Genomic DNA, 20,426 nt, shown 5'->3' with positions numbered 1-20,426 from the left:
TCATGACCTGGGCACATTTGGCCAGTTGCGGAAATTGGTTCCTAACCTAACCTAATATAATCTAACCAAACTCAATCCAGTCTCACCAAAGCCAATCCAACCTAACATGATCCAATCTAATGTAACCCAACTCAAATCAACCCAACCTAACCCATATCCAACCCAAAACAACCTAACCTAGCTTCACCTAATTCAACCTATTTAACCTAGGAATCTAAGATAGGTTAGGAGCCTATTAAATAATCTTGACAAAATGATTTAACCTCACCTAACTCAACTTAGATTAGCTAGGTTATGTTATGTAAGATTGGGTTGGGTTAGTTTAGGTTCAGTTAGATTGGGTTGGGTTGGTTTAGAGAGTTCATTTCACAAATTGGGCAAAATGACTGCCCAGTTCATGAGCTAGGACATTTAACACACGCAACATGTTTTCCCTGCCCTCAGTAAGGTTCTCCCTCTCCTGTCAGTGGTTGTCATACGTTGTTCTTCTAAAATACAATAGTATTACCTGGCAGCAAAGTGGAGAGGCGTGAGCTTGTCTTCTCCGCGGATATTAACGTTGGCGCCGGCATGTATTAGAGTTTTCACTGTGTCGGCATGGGCATATCGGGCAGCATAGTGGAGGGGAGACAACTTGTCTCCGTCCAGGTTGTTGATTCGTCGACGGCCGTGTTCCCCGAGGCGTGCCAGCGCTGATGACAATACCTCACTGTTACCATCTCGGGCCAGCTGAGGGGAAGAATATGTGCTGGTTTAGTGCTGAATGTTTAATGTGAACTTGGATATCTACAAATTTAAAGCTAAGAAGACCTGCAGGAATTTCATATAATACCTTTTTGGGAGTTTGTATTAACTTGCATTTTGCTGAGTACAGGACACAAGGGGGCTCCTGCACGAGGCAAATCTTAAATCTAAGTTAACGCTGGACTGGAGAGTATAATGTCAACAGATTAAAGGATCTCCGATACTTCCAAATATTAACCTATCTGTGTTTACTAGATCGAATCCATAATGCAATAATTTTCACAATCAGGGTATTAGGCAGACTGTTTTCATTGCGTCCCTCCCCCCTCCACAATTAACTTTGAAAATTAATATCTTTATTGTGAACCTCGCATCTTGATTAACCACGAGAGCCTGGCAAATAGTGCCGAAATAGGCAATTAATACCTGTATAGGCAACATAAAACAAAAAAAAGCTCCGTTAATTATTTTACTTCAAAAGTAATTAAACAATTGCTGTAATATGCATAATATTTCGACTTAGTAAAATAAATGAAAAATTAACCAAACTTTTGTTGCATAGTAAATCTTTATTAATTTTCTCAGATGAAACTTTACTGCTCCTCTGAGAGACGTGAAAAGAGAACCGAGCAACTGACTGACTCATAACATTTTAAAAGTAGGGTATATATGCCTGTGTACCTGGATCCATCAAGTCGCACTCACAGGTAGACATACTATACGTGTATAATATGTCCAGTACCCGCCAGGACGGTGTTGTAGTGGATACTCTCCCCTACAACTGCCACTGCCGTTAGTCGCTGATCAGCCGATCCCGCGACGAAGTGTCTCTGACAAGCCTAGCCGTCTAGACTAAGGGGGCGCTACACACCGGCGACGCTTACTTCTGGTGGCCGTGTATATAAGCTCCCAGTCTCGCCGTGAAGTCCATTCTTGAAATAATAGCAATTGCAAAATCACAACTTACAAAGCTCAGAAGATTCCGCCAATTAAACACCAACACGCAATTGCACCTATACAAAGCACTGATCAGACCACACTTAGAATACCCTCCGATACCTCTGAACACAATCGCAAGAACAAACAAACTTAAATTTCAAGCAGTGCAAAATATAGCCCTCAGAAGAGCGGCCATACACACAAACAGCACAAGACATACACACAGAACACGGCATACACCCACTCAACACCAGAATACACACCCAAGCAAATGCAATATGGGAAAAAATCCAGCAAGAACAGGATCCCATACTAAACCAACTAATTGAGGAAAACAACAACACATCGCACAGATGGTGGCCTAGAAGCAGGAAAAATGATAACGAAGAACCAGAGCTTCTATATACACAATAAAAAAGAACCAAAAGATGGAAACAACTCTCCAGTCACACAAGGACCTGGAGGGACCCCACAAACAGACAAAGACCTAAAAAGTTCACAAACACCCACAATAAAAAACTAGAAACGAAAAAGATGGGGATCATCCCTCCAGTGCCACAAGGACCTATCATAATATGCCCCAAGGAAACATCAAATAGAACAACTTAGCTCAGCTTGGCTGAGACCGGCCTTCCCTAACCGCATGAGTCCTCTAATGCAGCACTGTTGACGGAAGACAAAAACCCCGTCTCTGCAAGGTGGATAGCCCACCTGCTGTTAACCTCCTCCTCTATTTCCCACTTCTGAACTTTACCTTGTACTGTACCCTTCTTGCACCTTCAGAGCTAATGTTCTCTTCTCTCCGTATCACCGACCGACCGAAGTCCATTCTACCTAGAGCTCTGCAACACACAACACCTCTTAAGAAACTCCTGCACAGCAGCTCCTCTACCACGCAGCAACTTCCCAGCACCAGACTGTTTTGTATATAATATATTAATATAAAAAAACCGCCATAGCTGCGTTTCCCTGCTCACCTCCATCCTATGTGCGATTCAACATCACGAAACCCCACAGTGTCGTAGTAAAAAGGAGGAGCCGAGCAGGATAATTACTTTTCTGTAAAAAAAAGCTAGTTATCCCTGCTCCAGAGTCCACCAATTTTTATTATAGTACTGTACTGCATTTTCAACAATTTCTCAACCGTACCCCCGCCCCAAATGAGTACACCACATTTTTATGTGGAAAATTTATGGCACAGAAATGTACAATATATATATATATATATATATATATATATATATATATATATATATATATATATATATATATATATATATATAAACGTGCTTTTGTGTTAATTTATTAATTACAGGTATTGCATCTGGATTCTGGACCTGAAGATTAGGTTACGATAAAATCGTGAGTTTTACCTCTTCGTTAGGAACGAGTGGATCAGGTGACTGTACTGTACCTGGTGTAGCGTCCTGGAGATGAGGTCGTAGGATGTGAGGGTGCGGCCATTCTCTTGATTCTTGGTGATGAAGTCTGTCACCCCTTGGAAGAGACTGTCATCTACCAATGACCTGCAGGCATAATACACCTAGTAGTGATGACGTCACTTTAATAATTTACATGGACATTCTAAAATACAAGTATATTTTTGTGATGTCATACTTGGGTCCGATCAATCACAGTACCAACTTTCTGTATCGTAATGCACTGAGCATCAACTATAATAGTGTTTTGTCATGACGGCGGCGATACAGCTTACTCGAGTAGTAGTTCAGTAGTGTAAGTTCTGAACATGGCAATGGTTTTTGTTTTCTGTTAGCAAAAGCTATGAAAGTGGACCCCATTGGCCAGTTGGGGATAGTGTGCAAACAACACATAATACTAATCATTGTTAGGGACACAATGAAGCAGTGTGGCTAGCACTTATCTGACTCACTATCTTCACTTTCCTAATTGATTTTTATTGGGTAGAACATCATGACCCAATCTTGTATCACAGCCATAATTCTAAATTAATTTATTCATTTGAATCATTTTTATCCAATGTATTGATTAATTTCCTGCACCTGCCAGTGTGTTAGTTCTGTACTTACTATGTATTTGATTTGTCCTTCCCTGTCCTATCCAGGTTTGTCTCCTGGCCTAGAGATTATTATTATTATTATTATAATTATTATTATTATTTTGTTGTGTTGTAAACATATCTTCAGTGGGACTCATCACCTCTTCAGATCCACAACTTATAAACACGTGTACTCACTCTTTCCTTGACCCAGGGACAGACATGCCAGTATCTCGAACTGAAAGAGAACACAAAAGAAAATAATTAGTGACAGGTCGGCAACATCAACGACACTACTGACGTCACTGATGACGAGGACAAAAGGGGGGAGGGGGAAGACAAACACCACATAACAAGAGAAAATAACAAATGGCATGTAGTCGAAGGTCCAGAGAATATTGTGGGCTCAAATTTAATAGACTGTCTTCCTTAACATAAGGAGGTCGATAGTCCATTAATATTACACCTCCATGACGCACAACTTTCGACTCATGAGTGAAATAAAACATGGAATAAGGCGTAGCTGAGATAAATAATTATATATAAGTATAGAAAAGACGTATTATAGAAGGATTAATTTCTTATCAGTCAAGTTTTTAGTATGGTAGCAATTTATTCGGCTGAAAAAATCATGATCAACGGTGGAACTAAAAGAAAAAAACATCCATTTTGTTTTTTGTTTCAGCCTACGTGGATGACTCAGTCCTTAGGCTTTTTTAAAACGAGTTTAGGATCATTTTAGGCAACCCAGTTTATATCACCTGACGACGATTAAACACCCTAACGTGACCTGGATGGGAGGTTAGGTTAGGTTAGGTGTAATTGAAGTTAGGTTAAGTTAGTTTCGGTTTAGCTGTAGTCAGGTTAGGTTCATTTATGTTAGATAAGATTTAATTGAGGTTACGTTGGGTTAAATTAGCTGTTGGGGTGTTTACTCATCAAGTAAAAGAAGTTGCTGATTCAACTCCCAAACGTTACAAGGTTAGGTCAGGTCAGGTTATGTTATGTTATGCTAGATTAGATTGAATTAGGTTAGTTTATGTAAAGTTATGTTAGGTTAGATTGAGTTAGGTTATGCTAGGCTAAATTAGGTTAGGTAAGGTTAGGTTATATTAGATAAGATTAAAATTAGGTCACATTAATTTAATATCAGGTAAAATAAGCTAGGGTGCCTTATCTTCACCTGATCCCAGACTTGTGTACAAAGGCAGCACAACAAACAATACATCAGAGTGTAAGGGAGACAAAAAAATAATCGGAAAATAAATCCAGGTTTAAAAAATCACGAGAAATATGGTCAGGATAATAATTAATCTTAGGAGTTATCTGTTTTTTGGGGGGGTGATTAATTAAGTGAATTATAGATTATATTAAATTACTGGTTGATGTACGAAATGGGGAAAAGAAAGACAGAGAGAGAGAGAGAGAACTGGATAAAGAGAGAGAATTAGATAGTGTGTGTGTTAGTTAAAGAGAGAGAGAGAGTGTGTTAGATAAAGAGAGACAGTGTGAGAGAGAGAGACTGTGTGTGTGTTAGATAAAGAGAGAGAGAGAGTGTGTTAGATAAAGAGAGACAGTGTGAGAGAGAGAGACTGTGTGTGTGTTAGATAAAGAGAGAGAGAGAGTGTGTTAGATAAAGAGAGACAGTGTGAGAGAGAGAGACTGTGTGTGTGTTAGATAAAGAGAGAGAGTGTGTTAGATAAAGAGAGACAGTGTGAGAGAGAGAGACTGTGTGTGTGTTAGATAAAGAGAGAGAGCTATGTACAGAGTGAGAATTAGAGGGAGAGAGAGAGAGCCATGGAAGGAGGTATGGGAGAAAAAGAGAATAAAAGGATAAGAGGGAGATAGTAAGATTGGAAGGGGAATAAAGATAAGGAAAGAGTAGATAGAAAAAGGGATAAAAAAGCGAATGGATAGGAGTAAAAACGAGAGAGAGAGAGAGAGAGAGAGAGAGAGAGAGAGAGAGAGACACACACACACACACACAAGGTTCGACAGGTAGAAGTGAGGAAGAAGAGAGTGAGGAGAAAGTCAGAGAGAAGAGAATGACGGAAATGAGAGAGTGGGGGAGCAGAGGGGAGGAAGAATTAAGAGAGAGTGGGGAAGTGGAAGATGAGAGAGAGTGAGAAAGGAAGGAGATAATGAAGAAAGTGAGAGAACACAATGTAAACAAACAATATCCCTCCGTGTTGATATCATTAACAAACTCGGTTATTATGGTCCGTAATTAATTATGATCTACCGGTCGATACATACACGTAGTTCATTAATTACCGACACCTTCTTATGCTGCCAGTGAACGTAATAACATGAACACCTGGTAGGGGAGCGACCACACAACAGTGAACGTAACAATATGAACGCCTGGTAGGGGAGCGACCACACATCAGTGAACGTAATAACATGAACGTCTGGTAGGGGAGCGACCACACATCAGTGAACGTAACAATATGAACGCCTGGTAGGGGAGTGACCACACAACAGTGAACGTAATAACATGAACGTCTGGTAGGGGAGCGACCACACAACAGTGAACGTAACAATATGAACGCCTGGTAGGGGAGCGACCACACAACAGTGAACGTATAACATGAACGTCTGGTAGGGGAGCGACCACACAACAGTGAACGTAACAATATGAACGCCTGGTAGGGGAGCGACCACACATCAGTGAACGTAACAATATGAACGTCTGGTAGGGTGAGCGACGTCTGGTAGGGGAGCACACAAAGTGAACGTAACAATATGAACGTCTGGTAGGGGAGCGACCACACAACAGTGAACGTAACAATATGAACGTCTGGTGGGGGAGCGACCACACAACAGTGAACGCAACAATATGAACGTCTGGTAGGGGAGCGACTACACATCAGTGAACGTAACAATATGAACGTCTGGTAGGGGAGCGACTACACATCAGTGAACGTAACAATATGAACGCCCAGATGAGAACTGAACCCACACACAATACAGTACATCAATTACAGTGCAGTATTACACAAATAAATTATTCAAATTAATTTTTCTTAACCACGGTGTATTAAGTAAGGCTTGTCTGGCTATCGGTTATTCGTCACTTAAATTACCAATCACATATATACTGTCATTATACTACTACTACTACTACTACTAATAATAATAATAATGATACTGATGATGATGATGAAGACAATAATTCCTTGAACAGTTGTCATGCACTTTTGATTTTCCGCCAGTAATGTGTTCTTGGATCTCTTCCAGTTTTACTACATATTAAATGTACGTAATGTTTTAGTGTGTGTGTGTTGGGGGTACGTACGCTACTGTCTTTTTTTTTGGGGGGGGGGGATATTTATAGCGTCATCCTGGTGCAGTGGAAGGGAGGGTGACCACGCCCTCCCGCTCTCCCTCTCTTTCCCCTTTACCGCTACTTCTACTAAAATTTATTCTTCTTCTCGTGTCTTACAAAACCAAAGTAAAATAATATGAACACCCCCAGTAATGTACCAGTGTTTACAACTAAGCCACCAGCTGCACGATAATGGATTTCCTGAAAGAGAGCATTACAGGAGGTGCGGGTTGTAAGGGTCAGTGTTGGTGGTGGTGCATATTTCATAAGTGTCAGAGTGTTTGTTGTGGCTCACACACACACACACACACACACAAGCATTATTTCTCTGTCTATATGATACGGGACAAACGCTCGGGAGTGAAACATTTATAAGTTACCTAGCGGTGTTAGTCACGAAGGCCTGGCATCATGCACCACACACATATGTATTCTCCCTTCTCTCTCATGTATGGATATTTATGAGCCATTTAGAGTTTTACGACAGCCTGCTGGAGATGTACAGTCGCTACACCACAGCAGATGTCGGTACTGCCACATGTCTCATTGGTGTATTATATTATACATTAATAACTTTATTTTAACTCGTTCATTATAATGTGGGGCAGCATTAAACAGTTGTCATTTTTGGCTGCCTTTCTCGACTTGACTGATAGATGCTTTTCGCATGTGAGGGATTTTTTTTAAGAGCAGCATTATGCTGCCACTGGCCAATCTTGGTCACCCTTGTTCGCTGTGTTTTCATAAACAATGCTGTTAAGCTATAACAGTGGATCCCATAAGCATAACAGCCCTCTAGGGACAGTGTGGATACATTACACAGTATATTAAGCCTTTGGTACGTAAGGAGACAGCATGGCCGGCACTGCACTCGACCACCTTACAGCTTGGTGAACTGGGTGTGCCCCGACATCGAATCAGAGACCCGTAGATAGGAGGTGAGGGTTTATCCAGCGGCGTTACGGTCCGACTAATTACCCAAATGTACTCAAATGTAGCCAAATATAGCCGCAATGAAGTCAAATGATGGTCGTACAAGCATAATTCGGGCTGTGAATCACTTTTCGATTATTATTTGGTGTCATAAAGTCAAAAAAATTGGTAAACTTAATTTAATCTGAGTTGTGTTGTGTTGTCTTAGGTTAGGTTAGGTTAGATTAGGTTAGGTTAGATTAGATTAGGTTAGGTACATGCACTTGATCTATTAACTCAGATTAAATTAAGTTTACCAATTTTTTGTGACTTTGTGACACCAAATACTAGTCGAGAAGTGATTGGCAGTCCGATTTATTCATCTAGGACCATCATTTGACTTCATTGCGGCTACATTTGGCTACATTTGGGTAATTCCTCGCTCCGTCGGTACATGCACGCGATCTATTAACTCAGATTAAAGTAAGTTTTCCAATTTTTTGTGACTTTGTGACACCAAATACTAGTCGAGAAGTGATTGGCAGGCCGATTTATTCATCTAGGACTATTATTTGACTTCATTCCGGCTATATTTGGCTACATTTGGGTACATTTGGGTAATTAGTCGGACCCGCGGCGTTATTAAATTTACTTATTTAACAAGTGTGTCAGGTAGAGCATTACCTGTACTAGTCTATACAGATGTGAACAGTATTGAGGTAGTTATATGTTAAATGTTTCACAAGCTTGGCTGAACCGCTGTATGTACAAGGAATATCAACTAACATGTACAGGTAGTTCCTGTTTATTGTATGATATGATACTATACGACGTAATTATTGAATTAATTATTGGTGACGTCATAGTGTTGATTTTACGAGAGATAGTGGCGTTAGGAGGTGTTGAGTGGATGACAGATCGATGACGACACTGCAAAGTGGACGGGAAATGATGTCATAGTAAGCTAAATAGACGGGAGATTGGTGAGGCCGCAGTGTGTTGATTGGGCGACAGACTAGTGTAATGATTGGACGATTGATTGGTAATTTCAAGTGTGGTGATTTGACGAGAGGGAAGTGTTGCAAAAAAAACACCTGCTGATTGATGACGTAACAGACAGCCCCGACAACAAGAACCCTGCTAATTGGTTGATACTTAAGGAAGCAGATAATAATAATAATAATAATAATAATAATAATAATAATAATAATAATAAAATAATAATAATAATTTATAATAATAATAATAATAATAATAATAATAATAATAACAACAATCAGGTGTACAGTACAGCGGTGTGAACATATAAGTATGTTGATAGTACAGTACAGGAGTTCGGTGTCGTTAAACCCCAAGTAATAAGACCACAAGTGACGAGTGACGAGTTATTGATGATGTCAGAGGTATGCGCTGATTGGACGAATCATGATTGGTGGATTTAACTAGAACACGACTTAGTATTCAAACTATAGTAAGAGACTTAACAAAATACATTCACAATCTAACACCATACACCATCAAGGACAAGATAAAGATGATCCTTGACAAGATTCTCTACCTTAAACTGCTAATTAAACGTACTGTACCTGTATCTAATTAAGGTAGAGTCTCATTGTAAAGGTAATGTTATATCGACCATTTAGTTACACTCATATCTTTATTTATGAGGAATATTTATCCTATGAACCTTGGAGACTTTATACACAAGCCAGACGAAACGCAGTGGTGTGTGTGGGATGGGTGTGTGTGTGGGATGGGTGTGTGTGTGGGATGGGTGTGTGTGGGGGGTGGGGAGTGTGTGTGGAGGGTGGAGAGTGTGTGTGTGTGTGGGGTGGGGAGTGTGTGTGTGTGTGTGTGTGTGTGTGTGTGTGTGTGTGTGTGTGTGGTCAACTATTTCAAATTCCTGCACCCTGACCCATGCTGTTGTCTTAAATGATCCGCTAGTTGTTATAGTTTGTGTTAATGACGTAGATGGACGAAGGTGTGTCATTAACTCTGAAAACATTTAACTTTCATTGTCCCCTTCAATTTTTATCTGTTTTTGTTGTTGTTGTTGTGTCATGAAGTATAGCTGTGTGATGCTCCGTTGATGTTGTTAGCTTGATATGAGGGAAGGCCTAGTCACACACACACACACACACAGAAACGGGTGAAGTACTTGGACATACAGACCAGAGGGCGTCTTCATCCCATAAGTTAGTAAGCAAGTAATAGTCTAAATAGAGTGACTTTTATATCACGGTGAATATATGTCTAGAGTCTACTTAATGCATCATACAGTACAGTCATACATCAGAGCTCCAGATTGTCAACTCTTCCCTCTAAATGAACCACTTAAACTACGACAAAATGGTCACGAAATTGCTGTGATACTTTACAGGGAGCAGATTCGTTCTCTTACCACCAGTTAAGAAAATGATGGCGTTAGGGTGTTTTAAAGCCTGGACCACCATTATCTGATAAATTTTAACCCAAAGTGGAGTATGAGTGATTTGTAAACATTTTTCATCTGTGATTAGTAGGAATAAGGTATCGTTAATTTATTTGTTTTTGGTGAAAGTCAAGAATTTAACTATTGAATTTAACGTTAATTTATGTTATTCTACTGAGATTACATTTTTGATTCATCTAAATTATGTGAATATTGGTGCATGTTGAACCAAGAAACTCATATGGTGTATTTTACTTTATTCCTTAATATCCAGTGGCGCGTTACTGTGGTATGGTGGCGCCTGTTTCTGCTGTTATACCACAATGTTAAATTTGGTCCTTTATAACTTCACATCACTAGCTTGTTACAGCATAATGTCATCTTAAAACAAATCAAAAAGTGATTGATCTATCCAAACCTGGCTTCATGACGTCATTGCACACGGACACACACACACACACACACACACACACACACACACACACACACACACACACACACACACACACACACACACACACACACACACACACACACTAACACACAGGTGAAAATTAGGACAGAGGACATGAATATCTCGGTTATTGTTGAACAGATTTTCACACAGGTTTGGGTGCTTTAACAGATAAATTATTTGACTAAGACAGATTAATACAAACATAACCTTTATACCAAACCACAGATTAAAGGGTAAGACATTTCTTCACGAATATAAATAATTATCATTCGTCTTACTGTCTGGGTTTCAAGTTGGTAGGTAATGATCTAGCTAGACCTCTCGGGTTCGGTTTGCAAAATGAGTATTCCTCGTCAATGAAGATGTAAAAAATAGCTTAGATGTTTGCCTTGAGCTAAAACACAAATATTACATTATTACACATATTTATTTAAATTAGACACGTTCAGTTGGTCCCCAGTTAAGCGACAGAACTGTGGGCAGAAGATCGTTTGTGTTTTGATGCTACAAGGAATATTAATCTTACAAACTTTGTGAACTCGGTTGCTGCTTCACTGGCTTTAAGGATCATTAATGTTATATTTTACTTCACTAGAGAGAAGATAACATGTGTATTTACGGTTGAGGTTCGTCATGCTGATTATACTTAACAGTCGCCTCGCATAATAAATTGCACGATATAGTGATCTTCAAGCTGCCACCACAGGGAGTATGGTGATATTGATGGTAAGAGACGAGGAGAGTTTGACTAGTAGCGAGTGTCATGTGATAAGGAGGTGCTAGTGAGGGGGCGGGGTGAGAGGGGGGCAAAAGAATGTGGGGGGGGTGAGATAAGGGGCATGAACATGTGGGGGAGATATACAAGACCATGTGGGGGTGGGGTAGGGATAAGGGGCAAAAACATGTGGGGTGGGGGGTGAGATATAAGGGGCAGGAACATGTGGGTGGGGTGAGATACAGGCAAGGAAATATGTGGGGTGGGGGGGATGGGGGCAAGGAGAACATGTGGGGTGGGGGTGTGATATAAGGGCATGTGGGGGTGGGGGGTGAAAGGAAATGGGGGTGGGTGAGATAAGGCAGAACATGTGGGGGGGTGAGCAAGAACATATAAAAGTGGGGTGGGGTGAAGACATGGGGGCAAGGAACATGTGGGGTGGGGGTGGGGTAAGGGCACGGGAACATGTGGGGTGGGGTGAGATAAAGGGCAAGGAACATGTGGGGTGGGGGGGGATGGGTAAGGAACATGTGGGGGTGGGGTGTGGGGGCAAGAACATGGAAAGGGGCATGAACATGTGGGGTGGGGAGATAAGGGCAAGGAACATGGGGGTGGGGGTGAGGATATAAAGTGTGTGTGTAAAAGAACATGGGGTGGGGGGGGTGAGGGGGTGGGGGTAAGGGGGCAAGGAACATGTGGGGTGGGGGGGTGAGATAAGGATGGTGATATGGGGCAAGGAACATGTGGGGGTGGGGGAAGTAAGGGGTCATGTAACGTGGCAAGGCACATGGAGGGATGGTGAGAGTAAGGGGATCAAGGCACAGGGAGGGGGTGGGTGGGGGAGGAAGTGCTGTGTTGTCATCGCCCCCTACTGTCTCAGCCTCACCTTGACCTCTCATCCTTTACTCTCCCTCAGGGGCTGAAGACCAGTGAGAGAAAATATATAAACCCGAGATACTGTGAGTTGGAGGGTGGCAGAGAGAGAGGCAAGGTCATTTTTCTGGGACACTATAATTTATTGTGTATGGTGTTGAGTCTTGAGGCGCCAGGGTGATGTGACAGTTTCATCTCTCACGTACAACACCTGGACGAGGGTCAGGAGTGATCCATCAGGCTGGTTTTTATGCTCCGTTATAACTTGTGCTGATCACGTCTGTCTGTACTTCATTCAAGTTGTTTCAGACCAAAATATCATGAGTGGATCGACAGCTTGAAAATACAGCTTAATACCATTTATTTCACGACCAGTTTTATTCAATATTTGTCGGCTTTCTTACCCACAGTCGGCTTAAAAATTTTGAACACAGCATCACTTACTCGAACGGATTGACGGCTCGGAATAAAATCCAGTTTACAACGTTATATCAGTGACGTCTAGACCGTGTTGTACGATCACGTTTTCCGCTGGTATGTGCCACAGTTAGAGTCATTGTTATACTTGTGAACTGAGACAATGACAAGTAATTTCACAGACGGTGCACGAACACAAGAGGAATTTGGTGCACCACTGAATATCATTGGCTCAGTCGGGGAATCGGGAATTATCGGGTGTATTTGCAGTAGTTCTTGCCCGAGATTAACTTACCGATTTTTTTTTACAATGTCAGGTTCTCGTGAAGATTAGGCCCCCCTACCAGGTGTGGGTGGGAAGATGAGGTGTTAATATGTTAGTCAGGTGTGAGTGGGAGTTTCAGGTGTTAATCTGTGAGTCAGGTGTGAGCGGGAGGATCAAGTGTTAATTGTTTCCCCTGAGGCTTTGGCAGAATCTCATGGCATCTTCGCAATGTGTGTATGTATGTATGTATGTATGTATGTATGTATGTATGTATGTATGTAATGTATATGTATGTGTGAATCAACGAAATAACACACAATAAAATATCAGATTAAAAAAACTTATTATTTTGACATAACTTTTCTCCTTTCACGTAAAAAATGATGCTTGTTCAATAAAAAAAATCCCTCATGATACTTAATAATTATATTACACTAACGATTGTGATTTTATTTTTAATCTCAATGCCAAACTAATCCAGGTGTGGAAGAAGTGATGGGTGGACAATTAAGTGTTTGTGATCATCGCCTCAGTCTATGTGAATCTATTTTTGATGTACCGTATAGGTCTCGTTTTGTTTATTTGATTCTATTATTATTTTTATTCGAGTTATTATGAAGTGTGGGAGCCTCTTTATTTAGGATTCATTTACTCGATATGAAAAAAAAATAACGTTCGTATTTGATAATTTTATACTTTTGATAGATTATTTAATATGTATGTAAGGTATCGCATGTAATTATCACAGGTATTTTGTATTAACCGAAAGAAAACAACCAGGTATTATCCCCTGACTTTCACCCACGTCGGGAGAACATTACCTTGTTCAGTACATCCGGCAGGAAACAAGTCGGTGTGATCTGTGGAGTGATATAGCGGAGATAATGTGGCGTTTATGGGGTGTCTTTAACAACCAGCAACATCACAAACACCTAGGTGGTTAAAGATTGATATAATATGATTAATAATAGGATATTTTGTAGTACGGGAGTGTGTACATGTGGCAACAGGGGCGTGGTGTCAAGGTAAACATGGCCTCCTTCCCACATATAGCTCTCTGACGGCGGACGGGAAACAGCAGTCCTTTATATAATGTTGAAACTATAACTATTTTGTAATATTGTCAAGTGGATAGTCTTCTAAACATTAAGAAAAGTAAACACTCGTAAGCTAAATTTCAAATGTTGATTGTAAGGCCGCTTGGAATTTCTAGCCTCCAGAGTGCTGACGTGTCCTGGCTCCCCCCCCCTTGTATTTGTCACATTTACCAACAATATTCCTAATGTTCCTCTACTCGACATAGGATCATGTATTAGAGTAACATATTTATCACCACCACGCAGCAGCCAGTCAGGTGTGTTGTCATTTCTCGTTATCAACTCTCAGGATATGACGGATTACCTGGAGATTAGACACCCCAGTTTATTTCACTTTTAGATTAATCACCCTAACCCTACCTGTGTGAGGGGGGGGGGGTAAATAAGGTTGTGTTGGATTATCGGTAAGGTGGTTAATCTTAAGGTGGGATAGGGTGTCTAATCTTCAGGTGATCCAGTCAAGACAAAAAAAAAAGAATGTTGTCACGAGAATTGTCAAAACAACTATGGCAATGTCTAGCTTAAGCTGATCATTCTGAAATATTTATTAAGTGTTTTGTGAATATTGGTCACTTCACTGTCAATACTTTACGATATACAACATAAAATATCTGTATTAAACCACACTGTTCACACTTGTCAAAATGCAAAGCTCACACACCAAAGTTTAAAGACACTGAAAACTAGCTAGTGGACGTCTGAACGGTCTGGCGGTCTGGGAGTCTGATAATACCCTGATTCTGTTAACAGACGTCCACGACACGGATTGACAGCCGACTTTGTCTTAAATTAAATATATTAATAATTAGAATAAAAAGAATAAAACAACATTATTAATAAAATTATATAAAAGAATTAGTCAGTAAATTTTGTTATTTGAAAATGGCATAAAAAAAATTAACTATTAGACTGAAAATTTTATCCAAAAAGCAGCTTGTCAAAATTTCAGTCACATGTTGAGACATGAAGAAGACCCGTGCTTTTAGTCCTCAGAATGCGCCCTCAACCAGCTGCCCCTCCCGCCCCTCCCTAGCTACGGCACTGTTGTGCTGACACACGTACTGTATCTCTGGATCTGTGAACCCTTTTTGAGTGTGCCCTACAAACTAGCCCCTTGCGGGGCAAATCTGAAATCTGAATCTCTCTTAACGATGCCTTGTTTTGTGTGTGTGTGTGTGTGTGTGTGTGTACATCAATTTTTTTTTCAAATGTCAACAAAATCCATGCAGTTTTTAATGTTAACTTAAGCCAACAGTTCTCCACATCATACACTCTTCACTCTCCAGGAGGAACCTGTCACCAGTCAGACATGTGTCATCCAGTAACAATCTCGTGTTTACTCCAAGTATAAACTCACGACTTACACAGACATGTAAACATTTACCTTTGATTAACATGCAGTTATCAAACACCTGAGTGACGTTGATAAGTTCGATTTTAATGTTCACCCGTCGGCGTTGTTGTCCTGAGTCACTCACCATAATATAAGGATAAAGTTAGCTGTGGTTCTTCTCGACACCAGATGCCCGTAGTTAGGCTGCTACATAAGTCCTACATACACACACACACACACACACACACACACACCACAGCCCACACGTGGTAGTGCTGTGAACGGAGGTTATTATTGCCACCTATGCTACAGATAAGCACACAACTAACAACCGTACTGTTTGTGGTAACCTCACACCAACCACTCAGAAAGTGGCTTTGGCTGGTGATAAGAACACAACAAATGATAACATGCCAAGGACTCTTAACAGGTATTGTGAGTTTAAAATGTTACAAATAAATATTAATGCCTCACCATAGAATATCCGGTCGCCTCTGATGCCCACGATGCGGTGGGGACTGAGAAACTTGTCATTATTACCCATTATGAGTCACAGAGTCCTTAACATTATCTGACCTCACACCACTCTTCTACACTCTACTCGACAATCTGAAATATTTGACCTCTCACCACACTCCACACACAGATTTGACCACTCACTTTTTCCCACACCAGGGCCTCGTCTTGCCCTAGATGTTTGTCAGCACACACCTATTCATTTCCTTCTACAATTGTTGACATTCACATAAATGTTCACCAACGAGCGTCACACCCGAACGTAAGTTTTTGTCAACCACCAGATTGGTGACCTAAAGTAAACAAGGTCACATCCACAATTATTAAACCCATAGGTCACTCACGCAACGTTATTTCGGAGTAAATACTTTTATCTCGATCAGTGACACAGTGACAGCTGCCTCTTCCTGGAGAATGTTAAACAAATCTTCTGTGTGTCATTTATGGAGAACAACCAGATGTGATGGTGGCACTGTTTCCTCCCTTCATATGTGTGTTACTCTTCACACGCGGTCTGGCAGCGTCTTGGGTAGTCCTATTCTTGCCGCCAGAACTTTTGTTTACTTCGTTAGTTTTATACAGATTATGTCCGTAAACTAAAACTGTTCAATCTCTTGGTGTTATGTGAGGAAGTAGTTCAATAAAACACACAAGGCAGTCTCCTCTTTTCAGACAAGTTTTCGAAAACTTGAGGTAAAGTTCAGCTGTCTACATAATTTCCTGTATATAATTATATTCTATCATTATATACAAGACTTCAAACGTAAATATTAGATATACGAGATGCAGATGACTGAGGGCGACACAGCAGAGACTGCCATGATCAAGTCAACATGATTGAAGAGAAACGTTGTCAGCAATGATTTTTTCTTAAAATTTCTCCGTGAGAGCTGTCTAGATAACACCAGCTGTCAGAGTACATCTTCTGTAAGTCATCCACACGTTCAGTGCCAGCAGAGATGTTTGCTACAGCGTGTGTCTCACTTCTTCCTCAGATTTCTGCTTCAAACACCACTTCCAGTGTTCCTCACTACAGCTATGTACTGCCTCTCAGCACCAGCAAAAGACTAGTGGCTCGTCGTCTACTTATACCGCCCTCTCCCCCTCTTACGCGGGGGTCACCCCAAACTCCTAAAGCTTTGAGCGGCGCCAAGACAATAACATGCTGGGTCTGGGAGTCTCGTGGTGGCTTGGCACTGTCTTGGTGGTGTCCGAGGGCCTGGCGTACAACAGTACTGCAGGTGGGAGTGTATTGTTAGCTTCTTGTTCTTCGTCAGTGGCCACGTTGATTAATTCTATGAGCAGAGTGTGAATCTGTGTATTTATTTGTACCGCGATATATGTGTGTGTGTGTGTGTGTGTGTGTGTGTGTGTGTGTGTGTGTACAATCCCTTGAGGAGGCTACACACCCACAACACTGGTATACATACACTCCATCATTTTCTGTACATTATTCTTTGCCATGTCGCTGTTGACTTAAACTTACAAGAGGTCGTGTTGTATTCTCTATAATTCGTCTGAAAGTCTAAGAAAAAAGCCACAGTAGACACAGCGACGAATAATGAGCAGACAATAATGGAGTGCACATCATTATTGTAGATGTGTAACTTTCTCAGGAGACTGTGTACACACGAACACCAAGGAACTTTATAAACACCCAATAACAGTTGTGCGTTGAGTGACACCAAGGGAGAGCTGTCTCGCTCCCTGTGCTCACGTTGTCCCCCACAGCCACCCAACAAATCATGTACGTTGACGTCACTTGAAATTCGAGTGCATGTTTGTGTGTGTACGTATGTATGGAAGTCCTATAGTTACACAAAGACCAGAGCAGCCAAGTGGGTAACATTAGTAAATCTTCAGCAACACCACAGTGACCCGGCCTGTCACACTGAGTTACTGTTACAAAAGGGCACATAACTCATACGTGGGTCATGTCATTCATCTCTCTCACAAGATCTTGCAAAATGTCCTTTAGAAAGAACATTTATATTTAACTCAACACTACCAACAGCTGAAATTTAAGATCTCAAATTTTCGAACGTTGTTAAACCTGTCATAGATCTTTCATTATAATTTATTGTCATCTAAAAGTTTATAATTGATGATTCGTAATATTACATTCTTCCATTATAACATTGTTTTTATTGGAGAGCGTCTGCACTTTTGCTAATTAGCAAGTTTAAGATAGAACAAAGGTACTAGCTTCCTAACTCTTTATGTTTCCTTGTAATTTACGTAAAGAAAACCGGCTCGTCCTGTATTTAATTCATGAATAATGTGGAACTATTAGTTGGGTTCATTCTCCATTACACTCTTCCTCTCACTGTCCATTCCTCTTTAGTATCTCAAATTTTGCCCAAAAGGGAACACTTATTTTTCTCCTAGCAGCACCGTACACCCACTACCACCCCCAGCATGAAGTATAGCTCACCGAAGTAGAAGTTGTCTCCCTTGTGGCCTACACAACGGTAGACCGATGTAACCACCCTCGCCGCCCTCCTCCACCTTTTGGATGTCTCCCTTTTCTTTTTCATCAACATGTTTACGGCAGATCTTAATTCACTCATTCTCAAGACTAGAAAATCTTTGTCCAACCACAAGAAAGCTTAGCCTACAGTTGCTCAAGATGGTCGCCCGCACAGTAGCAGACTGAGTCAGCCACAAGATAAGTATTAATCCGTATGCTTTATACCATCACGTTGTAACTACCATCTCGGATGTAACACTCTATCCTTCATCGGTGGTATTCAGTACTTCGGTCCTTACACACGATACTGTGCCTGCGAGCCTCACCACAACGTTCACAAGACTGACTCCACATGTGTACTGGCCGCACTGGCGAGTCTTTCTCACCCTAACTAGGAAAGAATCTCTCAGCCTACCCACTCGGTGTAACTAATGTATGTGTAAATGTGATGCAGGTGACAACTACGATCCTTAAATGTTAAACTTAGTTGTCTTTGTGGCTTTGCAGTACAGCAGCGTCCCATCACCACATACTAATGGGTGAACACAGGTGACGCAATACTCGTATCTACAAAGCTTTATTATCTCAAACACGTACAAACACTCCCGGGGGACACTGTCGTCACGGGAACACCTCTGACGCTGACTTTACGAAATGTGTCATTTTGAATTAACCCAACTGAGACGAACATAGTGTGTAGTACGTCACGTAATACCACAAGTATACGTTATTATCACAATATAAGCTTCCTGCCCCCATGCCCACCTTACTCCCCCACTCTATTAAACACTGCAGGTTATCTAAGACAATACAGTATTACGGGTTACTTAAATATTATACACAAAAGTTTATTTCGCCAGATGAACAGACACTCTAATACTAACGTTCGGCCGGGTAATGTTGAGGTGAATTTTGAGGTGTTCCCTGTTATAATTAGCGCACAGGTATATAGATATAAATATTAGGAAAAATGTGGCAGTTTAATTGAGAACCAAACCACACCCTATTATGACTGTGTTGTAGGAACATTCTGACTACAACCTCTTATTTGGTGTTTCCTGTGGCCTGGGCCTCTTTTCTCTCTCTCTCTCTCTCTCATTGCTCCTGTGTGTGTGTGTGTGTGTGTGTGTGTGATCTCTCTCTCTCTCTCTCTGATGGTGAGTCACTTTACCCTCAATGTCACAACCACTCCAGTATCTTCTTATCACGTCAATACCAAGTTTGATCGATATTTCCTTATTATATCGATATGAAGATACTGTAATCATTCACTCTAATAAATCCACTTTTCTACCCTGGCTTTTGGTTAAGACTAATATAGATAAGCGAGACATTTTTATCGTCAACCAATTAACTAAGGATGATTACTTACCCCTTGGACGACTCCCATATTAACCTAACCTAGTCTGTACACCTTCACGCTGGAATCGTTTCGTCTAAGGCTTCCCGCGCACTTGCAATTCACAGATGGTTAATTTATTTCAGTTGTATAAATGGACTTCGTCGAAACAGCTTGTGTTTGTGCGTTGTTAATTCGTCAAAGGAAAAAGAAACGTAAAAAAACAGTACTGGATTCATCCAATTACAAGCCAACGTCTGACTAAAGAACACTTACAAATTGTTTGAAGATTTATGGGCCTACCCAAATAATTTTTTTAATTACTATAGAATGAACGTCAACAGTTTTGACGAACTCTTGTTACCTTGTTGGGCCACCAATAACATCAAAATACCAAATGGAGGAATAGCATCCCCGGAGGAAAGGCTATCTGTCACTTTAAGGTAAGAAAATAAGTGGTTCTTTTGTTATAATGAAGAGTTCGCCATCGGACTGAGGTGAGAGTTGGCTGACAGTTCGCTGCTAGTGCGCACGCACACGTTGAAACCTGCCTGCACAAGCAGTTGGTCAACT

The 20,426-nt window shown here is 40.9% G+C and overlaps 1 protein-coding gene across 6 annotated transcripts in view; it reads right to left on the bottom strand.

The window, feature by feature from the left end:
- LOC121860932 (transient receptor potential cation channel subfamily A member 1 homolog) overlaps nucleotides 1-20,426 on the bottom strand; it is a 94,363-nt gene that overhangs the window by 45,586 nt on the left and 28,351 nt on the right. For 4 of the 6 annotated variants that reach the window (XM_042358311.1, XM_042358312.1, XM_042358316.1 and 1 more), the window contains 3 exons: nucleotides 3,899-3,938; nucleotides 3,098-3,209; nucleotides 509-729 (listed from right to left, as the gene is read on the bottom strand). In XM_042358311.1, the coding sequence (XP_042214245.1) occupies nucleotides 509-729; nucleotides 3,098-3,209; nucleotides 3,899-3,938 (373 nt within the window). Of the gene's footprint in view, nucleotides 1-508; nucleotides 730-3,097; nucleotides 3,210-3,898; nucleotides 3,939-16,002; nucleotides 17,239-18,478; nucleotides 18,856-20,426 lie in introns of those variants that run through there. The other 2 variants (XM_042358313.1, XM_042358315.1) reach the window with 2 other exon arrangements.

Source organism: Homarus americanus, unplaced genomic scaffold (assembly GCF_018991925.1).
Source record: "Homarus americanus isolate GMGI-L3 unplaced genomic scaffold, GMGI_Hamer_2.0 scaffold52806, whole genome shotgun sequence".
Lineage (NCBI taxonomy): Eukaryota > Metazoa > Arthropoda > Malacostraca > Decapoda > Nephropidae > Homarus > Homarus americanus.
Note: the sequence above shows the minus strand (reverse complement) of the source record. Positions and strands in the feature narration are given on the sequence as shown.